General features: G+C 41.7%; 1 protein-coding gene across 6 annotated transcripts; it reads left to right on the plus strand.

Moving 5' to 3' along the window:
* The first annotated feature begins 2207 nt into the window (after window positions 1-2207).
* On the plus strand, window positions 2208-22174 carry LOC110527950 (GATA-binding factor 2). Of its 6 annotated transcripts, none has more exons than XM_036983432.1 (6): window positions 2208-2410; window positions 8164-8622; window positions 9568-10140; window positions 13146-13303; window positions 16101-16226; window positions 19627-22174. In XM_036983432.1, exons 2-6 carry the CDS (start codon window positions 8397-8399, stop codon window positions 19924-19926), a joined length of 1383 nt encoding a protein of 460 aa, XP_036839327.1. In that variant the 5' UTR covers window positions 2208-2410; window positions 8164-8396; the 3' UTR covers window positions 19927-22174. The 6 variants fall into 6 exon arrangements, with proteins under 6 accessions (XP_036839327.1, XP_021465266.1, XP_021465268.1 ...); XM_021609591.2 differs by lacking the exon at window positions 2208-2410 and adding an exon at window positions 7727-7949; XM_021609593.2 differs by lacking the exon at window positions 2208-2410 and adding an exon at window positions 7727-7949 and having other exon boundaries at window positions 13158-13303.
* Window positions 22175-22757: the final 583 nt, after the last annotated feature.

Below are 22757 nucleotides of genomic sequence, written 5' to 3' on the forward strand. Positions count from 1 at the left end.
TAGAACTATAATTTCGTAGGCTATGTTGTCATTACGCTCACCTCAAGATCATTTGCTTCAACATGTCCATAATATAAACTAGGGGTCAAACTATAGGCTAGATTTGGATGGACAATGTGACATGTCATATTGTCTATCTATGAAATATATATATATATATATATATATATATATATATATATATATATATATATATATATATATTATTTTACAGAAGTTACAAATAGGATTTGAAGCTCTGGGCTGATAAACTAAACAGACGCTCACACCAAGAGGCTGTTATTTTCGCTGGACAGAGATCACAAGGCTCACGCTGCTCATACCTTTATTGATCTGTAACTAATAGGCATTCTAATTGGCTTAATGGTATGGGTATGTTGCAAAATTCTTAATTTACCCAACCATTTTTTTTTCAAGTGATGATGGGCTACCATCTTGTAAATAAACGATAATCTAAACGAAAAGAACTATTCGTGATGAGTGTTTGATTATAATTATTAACATTAACAAGTATTATCATAAACTTTGCTGTTGTTGATGATGTAACTTTATGTGGCCTAAAAGAAAGAACTGTTGCTTTTGGGGTGGATACAGTGAAAATAATGGACATTCAAATTGATCTCTTATGTCTGCTCCAAGTTCCCAAATGTTTAGTGCATTTTCAACTTCTAATTTGAATAATGGGATAACAACATCCGGACAGGGGTCGAGTTTACATTTCAAGGAAGGTATAGGCAGGCTAGAGTCACCACTGTATGCAAGGTCTAAGTCTATAATGCTCTATCCAATTTCAACAAGAGATTGTGTCTTCAATTGTGCGCGGCCATTGAATTTGATATTGTACAACAACATTTTGAAGAAAATGAAAGCCTATGCCCCATACAGGCTATTTAAAATATGGGCCTATAGGCACAAACTTTTGTATGGGGTCAAAATACAACAACCGTGTAGCCTACATTGGGGAGCTTTTTCTGCCTCCACGGAGGGTTGCCATTAAGCCATCTTAAGATAACATATAAGTTATCTCCTGTCTTTCTTTCTCCAGCTGTTATTCTTCTTTATTTTGTGAAATTCTGATATATGTAGACCAGACCGATTATTATCCGTTTATTTTTCTTTCGATTATTTAATCAACCAGGCCTTTGGGAGTGACAAATACACTAGTGACAGTGTGTATATTCTTTTCTGTTGTTGTTTTTATCCAAGGTCTTATTCATGGACGCAAAACAGAGGTATTTGCAGAAGCGATTTTAAGCATTGAAATGACTGCAAGTAATTCTGTCAAAGTTCAATTTTTCTTTATTTTCTTTATGCAAGCTTGGTTTTCTCCCCTTTTTGTGTGTGTGCACTCTAGGGGACACGGCCCGGGATGCAGCAGTCCTTGCACCTGCCTGGCTTTAGCTGCAGCGCACGAGCCTAGGTCGCGTGCAGGAGATTTTGAGGCTTTGCATGTTTTAAAGTTGGTGTTAATGTGTGGGACAGAGTAAAAAGAAGATCGTGGGAGGGAGGGTCGGTCATGGGGTATACCGTATTTCAATCAAAATGAGCGGGGAAGGAATTCATTACACCGGATTGCTGTAGGCCAATTATATTGTGCATGTAGTTTTAGTTTGCTTGAGAGCCCAGCAACCCAAGATAGCTCAATATGTAATATAATCACACCAATCTGAGTCAACTAAACTCAATAACCTGATTGGGAAGATGTTTGATCCAAGTGGATTGGGTGACAATAATGAAGCAGTGTCTCTTTAGGAAGCGTGTTTTTCGTATTCACTCAGTTACTGGGTTACTCACCTTACAAGGGTTGGTTGAGTGATGATACTGACGTGCCACTCTCTCTAACATTCCATAAGGAACTGTTCTGCTTCGACTATGAAGTGGAATTGTTGGCCGGATAAACCTTATGATTAAAAGGGTTTTAAGAATAAAAACTAGATACTGTGCGCCTCCTCTTTCACAATCCATATCAAAATGCTCAAAGAAGTCACGACCCGGAAGACAAGATTGAGACTGGTTGACGCACCATAACAACATACATTGCTCCTATGTCTATCAAGTTTTTTTCCCCCTCGTTTTCAGCGGAGCTATAGAAAGAAAACGGGGGAGAGAGAGAGATAAATAGAGATAACGGGAGAGATAGAGAGAGAGAAAGGGGGGGGGGGGCGATGCTAAACTGCTTGCCAACTGACATAACTCTTTTGGGACAGAGGGACATAGCTTCCACAGCAGCATCACTAACAAACGCGGATTGATTTTTAGGCAGTCCAACACCCATAACTGCGCATAAAGGGAAACGTCAGCGAGAACTACGTAGTGCCAGGCAGGCGAAACCGAGACCCGGTTATAGGCTACCGGACTGAATCTCTCATTACTCCTCTCCCAGACAGAGCAGGACCGAGTCAGACTGGTGGTAAGAGATATTCATTATTTACTATTTACTATTGTTGTAAGTGGAATTATTTCGACATGCTGTAAATTCCTTGCAATCGTGTTACTGGTTGGGGTACATATTTATAGACTAGTTGTCCATCAACTGAAATTAAATATGTGAGAGTAGGCTATCCAAGCGTAAAGCTTATTTTTTTTAACCATCTGCCTATATATAATTTACAATATACTTGGCTCATAATGATGCATCGTTGACTGCACACATTATAGGCTACAGAGAGCCCTAGTTGGCACCGCACTTGGAGTGGCACCGTCACGGAGTAGCCGTGTTAGAATGTGGGAAGAACAAGATAACATATAAGCTATCATAATAATAACAATAGACTACAATTTCACTGCATTTTATGCAAACATTTTCTCATGTATTTATGTCATATAGTCTTTCGTTTATAAGAATTTGTTACGCAGCATGCAATCTAATTCTGCTATTATCGTCTGCTTATGTACTGCATGCACTTCCCTGTAAAATCTATAATTACTACTATCAAACATCACGGTTTTCTGGCTTGCAAAACAATAACATAATTGTTTTTATCAGACTAAATAGAATGCATAGAAACAGCATGCTATAGCTCCTTTCAGTATTCGTTATTACTTGTCTTTGTAACTATTGGGCTGTATAAACTAGGAATACAACACAATGTGATTCATTAAACATGAAGTCATCTGGTAGAGCTAAGGTCCTCCAAAGACATACCTTCCGCACCATCGATTAGGCTATAATTTGCCCAGATTCAATTCTTCATGGTTTAACAGTGTTATTACATGGTTATTACGAGTAGCCCAATCAGTTGAATGAACTGACTTCATGTGATCTGTTTTTTACTAGATGTTCGTGAAGTATTAAAAAGTTAATCACAATTGAACTTTAATTAAACGTGACAATTGCTGTGGCCTTGGGTTATGGAATTGTGGAATTGTGCAGATCTAGCCAATCACGGGTGTGAGATTAACATCAGCGTCATATTAAGATGACGATGTATGTATCCACTAATCACCTGTGCTTTCAAACGCATTAAGACTCCAGTAACCAACCCCCTTTCATCACAAGAAAGGGCAATAACGTCATGGTCTCAGTGGTCGAATAGAAACAGGGGCGGGACTGTTGTCTCGAGCAGGCAGATTTATTGCCCTCGTGAGACTGTCATCAGCTAATAAAAACGACACTTACACTCGAAACTCAGCATGTGGCCCCTTACCTATCAGTCACCTCACATGCCATACCAGTTAAGCGTCCCTTTTCTGATGATCACTTAGACCTAATATAAATACACTCTCAAATGATATCAAGGCTACCAGTGAGGTCCATGGAGCCAAAATGTACAGAAATCCATCCAATAATGGGCCATTATACTATGAACATTTTCTTTGAACATACAGTAGCCAGATTCACCAACTCAGAAAACAGTTAATGCATCTAGTTTAATATGAGGGTGAAAATGCATTGCTTTCACAACCCTATTCTGGGTTTGCACTTCCACTAGGATGGGCTGTGTGCTGGGTGCTGTCTGCTTCTGTCTACTCTATAGCCCCCAGTGCCCTGTGCTCGATGTAATTACCCATGAGTAAAGGACAATAATGCTTCAGCTGGTTTGTGTCATTCTCCTCTCCCCAGCTCTGCTTATCTTCACAAACCCCTCTGTGGCTTTCTCTACCCCCCCCCCCCCCCCCCCCATCCACCCTCACCCCTCTGAATAATGATGGATGTTGACCATAAGCAAGGGGAACAAACAGGTAGAGAAAGGCAAGCTCATTTCATAGCAGCACCTGTTAATTATTGGAATGGTCTCTGTTGCTCGTACACCGACTCTGGTTCAGTAATAACCATGTTGTGTTGTTGTCAAGTTGTGTAGCTACCATGCTGTGTTGTCATGTGTTGCTGCCTTGCTGTGTTGTTGTCTTAGGTCTATCTTTATGTAGTGTTGTGTTGTCTCTCTTGTTGTGATGTGTGTTTTGTCCTATATTTTATTTTATTTGTATATTTTATTTTTAATCCCAGCCCCCGTCCCCGCAGGAGGCCTTTTGCCTTTTGGTAGGCTGTCATTGTAAATAAGAATTGGTTCTTAACTGGCTTGCCTAGTTAAATAAAGGTTAAATAAAAAATAAATAAAAAATAACAACCGTCCGGTCATTCACCTTACCATAGCAATGGTCATAGGGATATCTTCAACATGAGATGTGCCTTTTGTTAAGTAAATCAGGTGTTAAATGGGGTGAAAATGAGACTGGAGTAGGACTTTAAAGCTGACCACTGCACAGATAGATCTACAAACCTACGGCAGAAGAAAAGAAGCAACCTGAATTGACATGGTTTTGCTACCATCGTATTGCCTCTTATTCATAACAATGCCTGTCATTGCCATGTATAGCCAATTAACATTTCTTATGGGAATAAATGTTTTCCCTCAGCCATAGGCAGCAAGGAAGGGTTCATGTGCTTACCTCCAAGGGCTCTACCGCTCTAGTAGGATAGCATCCCCTGTGAGACAATGCTGCTATGTCCTTGAGCGAGGACCCCCCCCCCCCCCCCCCCCCCCCCCACACACACACACACAAACCCATCATCCCATCCTTTGTTCCAGCACAGATACAAATGGGATTAATGAAGGTATAAATTACAGAGGGGTAAATCCCGTTGAGTAATCCATTTGGCAAACATGCGAAACAACAATGGAGAGGCTGCTTGCTGGGCCTGACCCACCCAGTCCCAGCCACACAGCACAGAGCAGGCTGCGGTACAGAGGAGCACAGCACCGAGGACAGACAACCACAGACAGACAAACAGCAGCGGTGATGTAAGGGGGAAAAGATGACCTGCTATGATCACTATTAGGGTTTGGTCAAGACAAGATTTGAATTCCTCTTGCTTTACATTGAAAACATGTAGTCGTTGCATTGCTGTTAAATTGATGCATCATAGTTTAGAGAGATCTCTTGTGTTGATGCTTTTTTATTATTTTTTCAGGGCAGTCCTGTACTTTTTTCATTGAAATATCTTTAGGGAATTCAAATGTATTTTGTACTTTAGACCAAAGTGCCATAGAAAACATGTAACTTGACCTGCTCAATGAATGACAATTGACAGAGTTGCAAATTATTTCAAAGAAACCTATTTATTAAGACAGATGTCCTCGCTACACCTGACATTTTCAGCTGCTACAGCTCTCATTTCAGGAGAATGTCTGTTATTTGGGTGATTACATAGGGAGACCCTTGGGTGTGTTATGACCCCACATACACTAATTTGTTGATTTTAGAAGTTGACAAGCACAGAGAGCTGAGCTCATCATGTCATGGCCCCTGACCAGATGCCAATGACTGAATGCCAAGCCACACACACTCTCGCTCGCTCGCGCGCAAGCACGCACGCACACAAACACACACACCCTGCAAATATCCTCATATCAAAGCCCAAACTGTCCAATTTCCCTCGTTCTAACATTGCGTTAAGCTATTCATGCATCGTTTTTTTCACAGGTTGAGTATAGTAGTCTAAGTATGTAATTATTTTATTTAGGCTTGGCCAAAACATCACTGTATTTCTATTAGAATAAACACAACTTGGTCGTAACTGATCTCGAGACTTTTTTGGAACAATTGTGAAGTCCATGCGCTGAGATTTTTTTTCTGTGACGTCTAGTCTGGGCGTCAGAGAGGCGGCCAGTCTGGGCCCCGAGCTCCCTCCAATTATTGTCTGTCAATCACACACGCACACACACACATTCTTTATTAAAAAAGACATTCAAACATTTTCTTTTTAATATTTAATATCGTGATGTATGGCACGAAATGCCACATTTTTACTATAGCGGTTAAACCAGTACGTCTCGACTGGCGATGTGATCCTGGATGCTCTTTCCCCGTATTATTTTGATCAGGTACAGACAGGCCCATAGAATACCTGTGCAAAAGTGTGTAGGCTACAGTATTTCATCACATTATAATAAAATACCACTTGAAGGCTAAACCTAATAACCTCAGAACAAGCGCTGGATTATAGACTACATTTTAGGAGGTTCAGTTCAATAGGCTTTTGCTTATGAGGCCTTCCAATCTATTCCTGGCTTGAAATAAATCACAGGTATTTGGGTATGTAGACAGGTATTTGGGTATGTAGAGCGGTTGTAGGAAAAAGCGCTGGTTATACCTGCGCACTTGATAAAAGGTTATTGGCGACACTCTGTCTTTATGCCTGTGGTGGACAAGCCTTCTTGTTTCAGCCATGAGGTGAATGTAAACAAGAATTAACAAAGTGTTGCTAATGGTCACCAATTGGTTTTACACAGGTGAGGCGGGCCTGACGCCCTTTCTGTACCACCAAGTGAGAAAAAGGCGACATTAACATGCAGAAAGTGTTGACTGCTCTAGATCTTAGGCAAAACCAATGTTTTCACAAGAGGAATGTCGTGACTAATAATTAAAGACAATTAGGCGCTCACAACAATGGCCCCACTTTCGAAGTCATAAAACGGATCCTCTCCTATTAATCCTAGAGGTACTGAAAATTGGGTTTATATACATTGCAGGTTCATGTGATCATTCACACTTGCAATTGGTGTTGTTCTACAAGAAATGTACATAATTGGCATATAGAATCCTTGTAAAATATGTCCAAACTGCCGATGCAGTTCTCCACAAGGGCCTATGCTGTAAAACAAAACTTGTGAAAACCAACCACTTTACTGTTGAATACAGAATAATAACCAAAAGACTGCTTAATTATTTTATGATGTTTGATAGCATTTCAATTAGCCCACTAAACATGTTGAACATCTAATCTGGTTGGTTTAATTTAACTAGCCTATACAAAATAGCATTGGCATACACTTTGAATTCAAACTTAGCATTATAATGTTGTGTTTTCTAAAGGCTAAACAATCTCTAGGTGGTATGCAAGGCTAAGTGACAACAGCCTACAGGCTACTGCGTTTGCCAGATAATGTAGGTCTAGTTGACTGTTACAGAAATTGTCAGGCTTACAATTTACAGTTTCAATTTGCCTCCATCTGGGCTGTCCGTCTCTGAGTGTTGGTAAAAGAAGACATTATCAGGGGCAAAGTGCTCATTCTGCGAGCTTCACGAGAGAGAAAAGTCCCCCGAGAAATTACACCGCTGATTGATATGTCTTTTAGTTTTTTGGTCCGGGGCATTACTGTTTCGAATGGAAACTGAAAGAGCTGGGATACATGAGCCAATTGCAGCTATACTGATCTGTGATTGGCTTACAGGAGGTCACTGCTCGCCCTTGACTCCGCCCCGACGCGCTTGATATGGAATTTACTGGCGCCAGTCGCGTCAGTGTACTGCCACAATTCAATAGGAAAGTGCGCCCGGGTACCTCACGGATCAGGCGTTTCAGAGATTAAAGTGTGTTTGAACAGCTGATCGTAGTCATAGATCAAACTTTCAGGTAAATTCAGAAGAAATATTTTTTTTTCCAGTGGAATAAGATTGGATGCATGTGTTATGAGTATAACATTGCAGCAATGGTGCAATGCACTGTAAGTAGTTTTTTTTTTAAATTACAGTTTTGTGGTGAAAGCTGTTTGTAAAAGGTCGTCAGTATGCTGGCTATACAATGCCCCTGGGATGATTGAACGTATAGGGAAAACAACAAGCTCGTATATTTAGCATACATCGCCGAAGGATGTGTGCAAAAGAGTGTGCCACCAGGTTGTGTATTAAATTATAAAATGTTGTTGTGTTTCATTGCAGGTGTCAGTAAGAGCCAATAAAACGGATCAAGGATTCTATTTCTGAAGCAAAAAACCTGTAAGGAGAGTGTGCCGAAAACCCGTATGACATCACTACGTCCATCCTTTTCTCCACATTTCGGGACTGTAAAAAGTGCTTAATCCAGGAGAAGGACCACATAAAGATAACTTATATTTTCAGAAAAAGTACGACGTTTCGGTGATATCTTGGATAAAGTTATCGACGATTTAGGTATGGAAGTCGCAGCCGATCAATCTCGGTGGATGGCGCATCATCACGCCGTGTTGAATGGGCAGCATCCAGACTCGCATCACCACAGCTTGGCCCACAACTACATGGAGCCCATGGCGCCGCTTTTGCCCCCAGACGAAGTGGATGTGTTTTTAAACCACTTGGACTCTCAGGGGAACCCCTACTATGCCAACTCCCGGGCCAGGGTTACATACAGCCAGGCACATGGTAAGACGCGCTCAGCCTTGTGACTAAACTGTATTAATGAAGTCTGCTTTATAGCCTTTAGGTAATTGTGAGAGGGTGCAATAAGACAACATGTATCCAACCACCCAGGCTGTTGCTTTAAAACTAATCGATGGTAGGCCTACATTATTGCCATAACTGGTTGTGTGATGTTTGATGCACAATAACATTTTCCCATTACCAGTAAAAAGTCGTCCGTACAGAACCTTGTATTTAAAAACAAATCTATATATGGTATTTTATTCAATATGTGAGAACATAAATTATGTCAATTGAAATATTGTAAACACATAGATGTCCATACGCGTGGCTGTCTCTGGCGTACGGCATTGAATCATAAAACGAGCATTTCTAGCAAGAGACAGCGAGGGGAAAGGGAAGTATGTCATTTAACCCCTCTGTTGGAGCAGGGGTTTCTAGAGAGAGAGAGAGAGAGAGAGGGGCACTCCCGGATATAAAATCAAAACGCAAAATTACTAATAACATTATTTAGTCCGAGATCTGGAACTGAGCGACCAACAGGCCATTGGCAAATAGCAGTTCAGTCGAGGCCTCTACACTCCCATTTTCTCTCCGTGGATTTTTTCTCTCCCATACATGCTTTCGACAATAAGAGATTCTGTTGCAACAAGCGTAAACATTAACATCTGTAAATATTTTTGTCAAGTAGTCTATGGTACGGAGCTGTAGTAGCCTAACTATTGTTTTAGATTTCGATGGGGACTGTAAAATGGCGTGGTTTTAAAGTTGGTGCCCTGTAGGCTATTTTAATAACTTTTACACTAAGAAAAATATACCTCAATGTCGAGTTTAAATAGTTTGGAATTGACATCAACAGGTGAGGAGACAGCACTTTACGCAGGTTTGATAGTACTGGACACATCGCTTTCGATTTGAAAAAAAAATCATAATATTTCTTATTTACAGCTCGCCTTGGGAGTCCGGTTTGCCGGCCACACCTCATCCACAGCCCCGGCATTCCGTGGCTTGACAGCGGGAAGGCGGCCCTCTCTGCTGCCCACCACCATAACGCATGGGCGGTCAGTCACTTCAGCAAGCCAGGAATGCATCCTGCTAGCTCCGGCTACCCTTGCAGTAGCAGCTCCAGCACTGCTCCGGTGTCTTCCCTCACCCCTGCGTCCCACTGCAGCCCGCACCATCTCTACAGTTTCCCTCCTACGCCTCCCAAAGACGTGTCTCCGGACCTCGGCCCTACTTCTCCAACCTCCACCTCGACAAGAATGGACGAAAAGGAGTCCATCAAATACCAAGTGTCACTGGCAGAGGGAATGAAAATGGAGGGTTGCAGTCCTCTCCGCAACAGCCTGGCTTCGATGAGTGCCCAAACTCCCGCAACACACCACCCCATCCCGACCTACCCATACTCTCTCCCAACACCACACGAATACGGCGGCAGTCTCTTCCACCCCGGTAGCCTGCTGGGTGGATCTTCATCCAGCTTTACGCCGAAGTGTAAAAGCAAAGCCCGGTCGTGCTCAGGTGAGTTTCATAAGTCTATTCTGCGCATAAAGAGTCTGGTATAGCCTAATTATGTACTTTTAAGGTATACAAATATTGGGAGTCAATGTTAGGGCAATATAAACCAGTGTCAGGTCTATGTTTTGTCAAAACGCTTTGGAAGTGCATGGATTTCTGTCAGGGCCCAAACAAGAATGAACATTTAGCTTGTTCTAAATGTATTTTACTTATAGTGATATGAATGCTTTAATCTTCAAGAAATAGATTGGGTGGTCCTGTAAGTGTTTCGCTGTCGAACAGTTGCTGTAATAACTTCAGGTTGTTTTACCTGCAGCGCTTCTCGCCTTCCCAAACCTGTCCCAGTGGCTCTTATCTCTGTTCCACTTGTAAACACCATCCACTTAAATGAAATGATTAAGCATTTAACATGAAACGACTAATATTTGAAACGCAAATATTCAGGTTTGAACATGATTAAAACACCTTTGAGTCGAGGCAAGGAGATAACAGCCTAGTCAAACAATCACCAAAATTAAAATACGGAATTCAACGTGAAACATTAGTTTATTTTCAATAATTTGGCTTATAGGCTAGATGGCAGAATTATTATGAAGAGGGTTCTGAATATAATAATATTTCAATAGAATATGTAATAATACTTATTGTGAATGTTTTTATTAGTAGGTCTGTTGAAAGTGCTACGTGACCTAGGCCTATAATAAGCATGTCAGACAGGCCTATCCAGATTTTAAAATAACGTTTTTTTATTACAAAATTGCACGAATGCTAACCTAATCATTATTTTGAAACGATATTCTATGTGGTCGTGTTTATGTTTATCGGGCCTGGTTGGCTGGATGCTGAGAATAAATGCCACCAATGCCCTTGTTTGGCAGAAGCTTAAAAAATGCAGGAGTCACGACGCTCTGGCGACTCCTGCCATATCCTGTGAACAAATCACGACCTCCACCGTCCACTGCTCGCCCCAATACTAACAAAGCACTGTCGTGACGCGCTGTCACAGGCGACAGAACCCTGCTGTTTGTGTTTTTAAGCATGGCCTTGGCCCAGTGCGCTGAGATAGTGAGAAATAATCAAGCCCAGGGAGATGAAAGGATGATTAACACTAGTAGTAATGACCATATCGAAGACAACAAAGTCATAATAAAATGATAATAATTGATAATAAGTTTATGATATTGTAATAATAACGTTTCTCTTATAGCAGTTTAGGTTCTCCGAAAAGAGCACATCACCTTCAGATAAATGTATAAAAATATTAGATAGTTAATTACATAGTTAATCAAGCCATCACATGAGCTCATAGGGAGACATTTATCATTACATTTGCTCAGACTAATTAACTCAAAAATAATTATGTTGTGGGCCTGGTGTTGTGGAGTCTCTCTAACTGTTTGTTAGTGTATAGAGATATTAGCAAACAACTGTCTTCATTTGGGTTATCACTACAGATCAAAGTGTTATTGTCTGATGTATGCTCAGTAGTTCAATAATTTGTGGATGGTAGATTGGTTATGCAAATATTTTAATTAAAACGGTATCCACAAATCCTTTAAAGGGATTATTTTATGCAAGAGCATTGTAACTATCACAACAGAGAAATACACATGAACTTGAATCTTTCCTTACAGATCCAGAATCAGTAACTCACATAAGGCCTGCCATTCCTTTATCAGTCCCAAAGTCTGATGGAGCCGTGCTTGATTGTTGTATGAAATGCCACAATGACATTTCAGCAGTCAGCACATACCTTACACAACAGTGTGGCTTCCTGTTTAAATAACCTTAAACTAGCCCTATCCGCTCACCTACATACCTCCTCCCTGGAATGGCAATGGCTTCAGTCTCTCTACTATACTCTCAGCCAGGGGGATTTCAGTGTTCTTCCCCCAAGGAACTTCCCAAATGACACAACAATTCAACAGATTTGGTCATTCTGGAGCTGTAAGGCGATGTTGTATTGATACTGGTGCCTCTGCTGGACTACCAAAACAGGGAGAGAGAGTCAAACACTCAGAATACACTTCAAAAGGAGCGTTGCCATTGTCCAGAGCAGATCCCTTTCTCAGGTTTAGGTGGGACTATGGGTGTTGCTGACATTATAAAAGGAATAAAGGCACGATGCTCTAGGGAGAGGGAAACATGAATTAAACAAGGCCATTTTGGTCGAGGTTCAGCAACGGCCCATTTGACTGAGCCTGTGCATTATACCACAGTGCAACCTGTAAGAGGAGAGAGAGAGAGACAGGCAACACCCACTGTCTTTCTGCAGCTGAAGATGTAGAAGTGGGTGAAAAGACTTGAACCCTGAACACACCAGAAGAGGGTCATCACTAAATGGGTCACAGTAGCTGCCAGGCACACAAAGAGAAACCTAACAATTAAAAGATTTTGTAAATAATTTCAAAAGTCATGAGTAAAGGGAAACATAGAAACCGGGCTGGTATGAAGTGATACAGAGCTATAATATGGGCACCTATTTGTTGGAGACCACAATGTGGTCAGGCCCACATTTAATACCACCACCAGCACCACACTCTTCTGTTTCCTCTCATGTGTGCCCACAGCACATGAATTATGTAGCTCTAATTTGATGGTGTCTCACATTCATCTGTTTGGACACCTTTGGACACGTCCTGGCTGTCTCTGTGTTTCCTACCCTGGATCACTTTACATACAGGTGTCTGTGTCCATGGCGATTCGCCCTGAACCAAACTGTACAAATGACAGTCATATGGGATTGTCTTTGGCTGGTACGCCTGCACACTGATATGTACACTGAGACACTGTCCTCCCAGTGTGTGTTTGTGTGTGTGTGTGTGTGTGTGTGGGGGGGGGGCAACTTCATATTATACTACTAATGAAGAGTGTGTCCAGTAGGCTCATGATTTCCTCTGTGTCCTCCTGGCGGCTATTGTCTTCAATGTGAATCCGTTACTGTTTAGCTTTTGATGGAGTGTGAACTTTTTAATTATATAAATGTCCCTTTGTCTTCCCTCCACTTGAATTCTGCTCAGAGGGGCGCGAGTGTGTCAACTGCGGTGCCACCTCCACCCCGCTGTGGCGGCGGGACGGGACGGGTCACTACCTGTGCAACGCCTGCGGCTTGTACCACAAGATGAACGGCCAGAACAGACCTCTCATCAAGCCCAAACGCAGACTGGTGAGTCCCCATCTCGCTCCCGTCTACCCTTCCACATCTGAGAAAGGGGGCCAGAATAGAGCACGAAGCAGATACCGCCAGGACAATTCCAGGAAAGTTGTATTTTCCCTATGATCTTCCTGGAATTGTTTGTCCCTCTCACCCCCTGGTGATTGCCTCCACCGTCTGTTACAATACTGCTACTATTGCCATTGTTACTGCTATCATTAGTGCTGATACTGCTGATACTGTCACTGATCCCAATGCCCATGTTGCTTTGGTTATCACCACCCTGAAGTGAGTGAAAAACAGTGCACACACATAAATACTTTGTCCAGTGTTTCTGCACAGGCATTTAAGAGCATGGATGATTCTGAGCCTTGTTATTTCTATTGCACATAAGCCTATATATTTTCCTTGTCTCAGGTGGGCTGAATTATTACTGTGTGTTTAATTTACAAGTTATTATTACAATAATTTTTTCCCCAAATGATAATGGTTCCTGATTATATTGAAAAGGTTTATTTGTTAATTTTATATTCAGACCTCTGATTAGGATTCATCATTGTGACTGTATAGGATAGGCATACTTACCATCTCAAACATTTTAAGATATTCAAGTTGTGAGAAGTGACATTATTTCAGTGGCAGTTCAAGGCACATTCCAAATGCTAACTTTTGGGTAGCTCCAAGCATTTTCGCATTAACATGCAATGAATTTAGATTGATATAAACTTTAAATTCGATATTTACATTTTGCTAAACCATATTTTACTTTATTTATATAAGGAACTTTTCTACCTTGTTTCCCTCTGAACATGTTAATGATCAGTAGGGGTTTACCCGCCATACCTCATTTCTGTATAGGCTAGATCTGAATAGTTTTGTTCTGACATAATTAAATCATACATAGGCCTAATGGGAATATTTCAATCAATAGCTTATAGCTCACTATCTAATTAAATGGACACTCGTTATGCAGTCATCCAGTCATGCAGTTCCAAAGACGCAATAATAGACCAAATTGTAGCCCAATTCACTCGTGTTGTTAAATGTAAATTCGTGTTATAATTTACAAGTGTAGCCTAACCCACGCGGTGGCCTATTTGAAATATTGTAATTGTTTAACACATTGCAATGGTTGCCTGAGTTTTTATTTGTATTTATTTTATTTCACCTTTATTTAACCAGGTAGGCTAGTTGAGAACAAGTTCTCATTTGCAACTGCGACCTGGCCAAGATAAAGCATAGCAGTGTGAACAGACAACACAGAGTTACACATGGAGTAAACAATTAACAAGTCAATAACACAGTAGAAAAAAGGAGAGTCTATATACATTGTGTGCTAAGAGTTTGTCTTTGGCTAGGTTATCTTCCATTGAGATACATGTAATGGGATGGAGAACATTGCGAATGTTGTTTTTTATTTCTATATTTCTATCTCTTTTTGAAATATATTGTAACAGACTGTATTAGCGTTATTGTCAGCATTAGTGGAACAAGTAGGCTATAAGTCATTTTAGCGCAGCTTGGTGTAAATAAGCGCGCCTCTGACTCGTTCTCTCGATGAGAAGTCCATTACATTTTCCATTGGTCGGTCTGTGGCCGCAGCTTTGCATTTTCAACTCAAGTGTTTTCAGAGTTCTGTTCAAAGGGCATCCAGTTGTTTCCTATTCGGATATCTGCCCCGGCACGATAAGGAAGCCAGGCTCCCGGGTGTTTCCGCCTTCAACAAATACCGCTGCATTTTGTATGGACCCGGCAGGCCAGACTTTTACAGTATACTGTAAAGCGATTATCATAACACTATAGGACCCAGTTATGTGTGAAGAGAGAGAGAACGTGAGGGGCGGGATGGTGGTGGGGATTGGAAAATAAATGTATTTATGTTCTTTGTCTGTTGTTTGTTGGTCATGCACGGTTGGCACTGGCACATGCTTTATGCCCCGGAATGCGATGTGGTTTTTGTTGTAGTACTATTCTATTTTTCTATTTTTTTTAATTCCGTCCGTCGCCATCCTAGTTTTTATTCGGGATGTTTTGCATGAACCACTGTCATAAAACCCTAAATTAATAAAAAATAAATACATAGGCCTACATGCAATGTTATTGTATTGTGAGCCTAAATGTTTCTTATTATGTATGAAGAATAGATCTGTAATGGACACAAAGCGCACTGGCAGACAGGGTCCTGATCTTATAGACGCTTATAGTCCGGGTCGTTTGATTCTCTGGATCAAGGGAAGGGAGAATCATGCATAGAGACGGTATAAATTATTAATGTGCCCTATCTAATTTTTTTATTAAATGAAATATGACAGCAGAAATTGGTACAAGACAGAAACAACGCATTTCAGAGAAACAGCTTTTGTAGCATTGCATAAATTGGAAAATTGAATTAAGCTTGTATAAATCACAGAATATATTCAATTAAACAAATACAGATGTGACTCCCTGTAAGCAATTTCATGAGTCTAACTGGCGCTGGCCTGGCTTTGAAGTTATTTGTGAATGTAGCCCGGAGAGTGGGACATCACAATAGGCTATAAAACGAGAGGTTTTAAATTTTAAACGCAGAAATATCCTATAGGCAAAAAAATGAACATTTGAAATGTATAGGCCTAATCTATATTAGGCTATGCCTTAGGCTACGCCTACATGGCCATGGTAGTTAATTTCAATAATCGTATTCATGTCATGTTCACTTTCCTCGTTGATCTCTGTTGCCTAAGCTAATACAATCGTCAAATCAGCTAACATTTGAATGGCTTTATTCATAATGTAGCCTATTAACGTTCTGCCTTTTTCTCCACCACAGTCCGCTTCGAGACGAGCTGGCACCTGCTGCGCTAACTGTCAGACCACCACCACCACCCTTTGGAGGCGTAACGGCAATGGCGACCCGGTGTGCAACGCCTGCGGGCTCTACTATAAACTGCACAACGTAAGTAGCCTAACCGCTTACATAGAAACTGCGGGGCGAGCTGGTCAAGTGGGCGGACAGCTTGTATCGATTTAGGAGCGGGGGCGAGAGATGCAAAGCCTGCTTTCCCTGTGAAGCGTTTTTTTTCCCTTTTTATTAATCCATCTTTGTTTCAATGGTGGGTGTTACTCCCAGGAGAGGCTGGAGGGTGGGACTGTCATTCTAGGTAACGCGTCAGTTACATTGATGTCAGGGTAACACGGAACCCAAACCGGCTGCGCGCGTGCGCTATCGTGCATACATTTATTTTGTCCCCCAAACCAAACGCGATCACTACACGCAGGTTAAAATAGCAAAACAAACTCTGAACCAATGACATTCATTTGGGGACAGTTCGAAAAGCATTAAACATGTATGGCAATTTAGCTAGTTAGCTTGCACTTGCTAGCTAATTTGCCCTATTTAGCTAGCTTGCTGTTGCCAGCTAATTTGTCCTATTTAGCTAGTTTGCTGTTGCTAGCTAATTCCTCCTGGGATATAAACATTGAGTTGTTATTTTACCTGAAATGCATAAACTCCTCTACTCCGCCAATTAATCCACACATAAAACGGCCAACCAAATTGTTTCTAGTCATCTCTCCTCCTTTCAGGCTTTTTCATCTTTGAACTTATATGGCGATTGGCATCTAAACTTTCATAGTATTACCACAACGACCGGCAAAACAGTTTGTCTTTCAATCACCCACGTGAGTATAACCAATGAGGAGATGGCACGTGGGTACCTGTTTCTATAAACCAACAAGGAGATGGGAGAGGCAGGACTTTCAGCACGATCTGTGTCACAAATATAACTGACTTCTATTTTAGCCCTTGGCATCGCAGACACTTGTTGACGGCGAGCAGTGTGGGTGCAATAATTGAATAACATGGATTTCTAAAATTATTTAGCGACGCTTGCACACGCGATGTGTCCGGTCTGGTCAGCATGTAACGTGTAAGTTACATTGATGCCATGGTAACGCCGTCAGTTACATTGATGCCAGGGTAACGTGTAGGTTACATTGATGCCATGGTAACGCCGTCAGTTACATTGATGCCATGGTAACGCCGTCAGTTACATTGATGCCATGGTAACGCCGTCAATTACATTGATGCCAGGGTAACGTGTAAGTTACATTTATGTCATGGTAACGCCGTCAGTTACATTGATGCCAGGGTAACGCTGTCAGTTACATTGATGCCATGGTAACGCCGTCAGTTACATTGATGCCAGGGTAACGCGTCAGTTACATTGATGCCATGGTAACGCCGTCAGTTACATTGATGCCATGGTAACGCCGTCAGTTACATTGATGCCATGGTAACGCCGTCAGTTACATTGATGCCATGGTAATGGCGTCAGTTACATTGATGCCATGGTAATGCGTCAGTTACATTGATGCCAGGGTAACGCCGTCAGTTACATTGATGCCAGGGTAACGCCGTCAGTTACATTGATGCCATGGTAACGCCGTCAGTTACATTGATGCCATAGTAACGCGTCAGTTACATTGATGCCAGGGTAACGGGTCAGTTACATTGATGCCATTGTAATGCCGTCAGTTACATTGATGCCATGGTAACGCCGTCAATTACATTGATGCCAGGGTAACGTGTAAGTTACATTTATGTCATGGTAACGCCGTCAGTTACATTGATGCCAGGGTAACGCTGTCAGTTACATTGATGCCATGGTAACGCCGTCAGTTACATTGATGCCAGGGTAACGCGTCAGTTACATTGATGCCATGGTAACGCCGTCAGTTACATTGATGCCATGGTAACGCCGTCAGTTACATTGATGCCATGGTAACGCCGTCAGTTACATTGATGCCATGGTAATGGCGTCAGTTACATTGATGCCATGGTAACGCGTCAGTTACATTGATGCCAGGGTAACGCCGTCAGTTACATTGATGCCAGGGTAACGCCGTCAGTTACATTGATGCCATGGTAACGCCGTCAGTTACATTGATGCCATAGTAACGCGTCAGTTACATTGATGCCAGGGTAACGGGTCAGTTACATTGATGCCATTGTAATGCCGTCAGTTACATTGATGCCATGGTAACGCCGTCAATTACATTGATGCCATGGTAACGTGTCAGTTACATTGATGCCAGGGTAACGCGTCAGTTACATTGATGCCAGGGTAACGCGTCAGTTACATGGATGCCAGGGTAACGCGTCAGTTACATTGATGCCATGGTAACGCCGTCAGTTACATTGATGCCAGGGTAACGCGTCAGTTACATTGATGCCAGGGTAACGCGTCAGTTACATTGATGCCAGGGTAACGCCGTCAGTTACATTGATGCCAGGGTAACGCCGTCAGTTACATTGATGCCAGGGTAACGCGTCAGTTACATTGATGCCAGGGTAACGCGTCAGTTACATTGATGCCATGGTAACGCTGTCAGTTACATTGATGCCAGGGTAACGCGTCAGTTACATTGATGCCAGGGTAACGCGTCAGTTACATTGATGCCAGGGTAACGCGTCAGTTACATTGATGCGAAATTGTCTGAGAGTAGCCCTTTCAGATCCAGCATGGCTTCCAGTCCTGTGTATTCATGTTTAGTGAGATAATTATATGCAATAGCCTTAAAGGCTCATGCCATTTATTGTGGCTTGATCATACAATGCCTGTTAAACCTGTTCCACAACATTTATGGCACATCAGATTTCCCCCCTCATGTTTATTAAGAAGGCAACATGTTTTCCATCATAGTTGTTTAGATTTTTCTAAATGATCTAAAATTGCAAATTACGCTTGACATAATTGAATATAAAATCACTGAGAGTGCAAGAAAATATCCAATGACTAATCATTTAGAAAAAAAGAAACACAGTTTAAAAAAAAAAAAACTTTATTTAACTAAGCAGGTTAGTTGGGGCGGCAGGGTAGTGGTTAGGGTAGCCTAGTGGTAAGGTTGCAAGTTCAAATCCCAGAGCTGACAAGGTACAAATCTGTCGTTCTGCCCCTGAACAGGCAGTTAACCCACTGTTCCTAGGCCGTCATTGAAAATAAGAATTTGTTCTTAACTGACTTGCCTGGTTAAATAAAGGTAAAATAAAAAAAATTAAAAAAAAGTTAAGAACAAATTCTTACTTACAATGACAGCCTACTGGGGAACAGTGGGTTAACTGCCTTGTTCAGGGGTAGAACGACCAAATTTTGCCTGGTCAGTTCAGGGATTTGATCCAGCATCCTTTTGGTAACTGACCCAACACTCTAACCACTAGGCTACCTGCCACCCCCAGGTAAAAACCACATAATATTAATATGAAGCCTGTATATATATATATTATTGAACTATATTACTCCAGGCTTGTCTGACTACTCCTTAGCTAACATCCCTCCTCCCTGGCCTCTCCACAGGTCAACAGGCCAATGACCATGAAGAAGGAGGGCATCCAGACACGCAACCGCAAGATGTCCAGCAAGTCCAAGAGGGGCAGGCGTTCCGGAGATGGCTACGATGAGCTGTCCAAATGCATGCATGACAAGTCCTCCCCCTTCGGCGGTGGCCCTGGCCTGGCTGGACACATGACCCACATGGGCCACCTTCCCCCCTTCAGCCACTCCGGACACATGCTGCCCACTCCCACTCCCATCCACCCTTCGTTCGGCCATCCTCACCATCACTCCGGACGGTCGCCGGCTTGGGCTGAGCACTGAAACCTCCTGAAGCCCCTCCATCACCCCTCCACCATATCATCACCACGAATGCTTCTGTCTCTAGAGGGGTAAATTGGGCTCACTGTCAGTAGCACATTGTTTTGCCTGGCCTCATTTAGAGAATTGATGGAGAGGAGACGTGACTGAAGGGAGAGAGAACGTGAGTGTGCGAGGGTGAAGCGGAACATGGGCGTGTTGAGTTGCTCCCTTCAAGTTGCCTTTTTTTTTACTGAGTCACTTTGGTACCCCTCCCACCCTATGAGAGAAAAGATGTGAGGTATTAGGAGAACCACTGCTTTCCCCTCCTGTACCTCTGTAGTGTAATGAGACCAACCTCCCCCTTCCTGTTGTGGACAGACTGTTGACACCGTGGGTATGAGAGACTTTCTGAACCAGCCTCCCCACACATGCATACACACACACACACCACTGACCCCTCACCTCTCACATGCTGGAATACACACCACCCGCCTGGTCCCCCTGGACTTTATTGGAAAAAAGAAGCAAGCAAACAGAAAGTTTATATAAAGTTAATAATTGTTATTATTGTTGTTATAATTGATGTTATACTAGTTGTTATGATAATTTATTTTCACTCTTTTTGCTTTCTTCAGAACACAAGGATATTGTTACGATTATAGTTTCAGTGTTATTATGTAAAGAAAAGAACACAGACTTATCTTAGACGAGACATTGTTCCTAAGCTGTATGTTTTTAACATTTTGTCCATCTCACAAAATAAAGGAAATCAAGTTTTAATACTAAATAATGTCACTGAGTCCTTTAAATGTGAAATGTATCGTGTCTTTGTCTCTCTCTCGCCATCTGTGTCTATTGGAGTGTCAGTGTGAATTCCAGTGTTGGTGAAGAGGTTTTGATTCCTGCTGTATTTCTAAGTGATATCAGATGTAATGAAGCCAACTCTATGATCCCCAAAGTGCAGTAATGGTTTTGTTGAGCTCCTCCCCTGAGTGATGTGCTGCTGTTTATAGAAGGCTTCTTTGTGGAGCTCACGCCCCAGGGTGCACCAGTGTGACCCAGACAGCAGGCTCCAAACCCAGGGTGAGCACAGGGCTCCCACGTCACACACTAACGCGTACACATGTCCTACAGAAATACACATTTTCGGTTCATATTACAGTTTTTTTCTATCGCTTTGGTGCAATTTTCACAAGTACAGTATGTGGTACATTTTCACAACACTTAGTACAAAACAAGGCAGTTGTTTAAAAACTCAAAGCACATTTTCAATTGACTAAGTACAACACACAAAATCACAGTCCCTTTTTCACCAAACTTAATCAGTGTTACATCTCGAAATACATGTTTCACATTGGAATACATGTTCATATAAAGTAAGTTGCTTTTCACAATGCAATGCTCCCATTACCTTTGATATGGTTGTCTTCTCATTTGTTAAAATACATTTGACTATTACTTAATCCGACTGCTCTTAATGAATAATCACTTAACCATTTGGTAAACCTACAGCTTTTAAACTGGTTTGCCTGTTTCACATTGCTTCACAAAAAATTGTATTGGCAAAAAGAGTACTGTAATACTTTGATATATACAATTTACGTAGAAGACACTTTTATTCAAACACGAAAACAGTCCACAACTCTGGTGTTGCTAGGGCCATGCTCTTATGAACTGAGCCACGTACAGGACCACTACCACACACAAGTACAAACAATACTGTAAAATACAATACACAGGTTCAATATAGATGGAAGATGTATGATTGCCAAACCCATGAGCGTACCACCCTCCTTCATCCCATAGACGAGGCATGCAAGGATTTCAATCCAGACCTATGTCAGGCTTTCTCCCCAGGTGCATGAACAATGAGGACATTTACGCCGATTCCGATGAGAACTCGTAGCCAAATGCTCAAGACAAGCTTGATGCAAACATTACGTTTCTTTCATTTATTTTGTTTGAATACATTGTGAAAGATGTCTTCAGTGGAAATGTGATGTTCAGTCAATTTTAGTGGGTAGTATTGCCTAATGTGAACAGTGTAATGTACATAAATGTACAGTGCTGTAGCAAATTGCATTCAAAGGACACTTTTTAAACATTTTCTATTTCTATATTTTCTATTGAATTAACTGGTTGTTGTGTGTTTTGGTGATTAAATCGATGTTCTTATGTTATTTTACAGTAAACTTATTGTTTGGATCAATGGCTGTGCAGTAAAAGATGTCTCATAACAAAAGTAATGCACAATAAATGGTTTTGAATATAATACTTAATGCGTTACAAGTATTAACAGTTTGGAGTTTTGTACTAAGAGTTTGGGAAATTAAACACATATTTGTGAAAATAGCACCAAAGCGATTGAACAAAAACGTTATTCCTTCCTTATTTCCATCTCGATTCCTCGTGTCCCTCTCCCAGAATGCCCCTCTCTGGGCCACAGCGCAGTGATTGGAGTGAGAGGAAGGACAGAAGGTCTTTAGTGGGAGAGAAAAGAGGAAGGAAAGGCAATCAGGCGACCTGTGAGCAAACACATGGGAGGTTGTTTGGACCCCTCACACACAGATGTGCTTGCAGCTGAGGACTGCAGGAAATAGCTCTCAACTCTCTCTCCCTCTGTCTGCTGTTTTGTCTCTCTCTCTAGCCCTGTTTATACCTGCCGTTAACATGCTCCCTTCATCCTGGTCTTGTTCTGATCTTGTCGGTTTACACGGATCACAATCAGATCACAATGCATCTTTTAATCGTTTACACACAATCAGAATGTGGACAAGATCAGGACCAAGGCTGCATGTTAGAACCAGGTATAAACAGGACTCCTCTCTGTTTGTCTCTGTCTCTGTCTCTGT

Source organism: Oncorhynchus mykiss, chromosome 7 (assembly GCF_013265735.2).
Source record: "Oncorhynchus mykiss isolate Arlee chromosome 7, USDA_OmykA_1.1, whole genome shotgun sequence".
NCBI classification, from domain to species: Eukaryota; Metazoa; Chordata; class Actinopteri; order Salmoniformes; family Salmonidae; genus Oncorhynchus; species Oncorhynchus mykiss.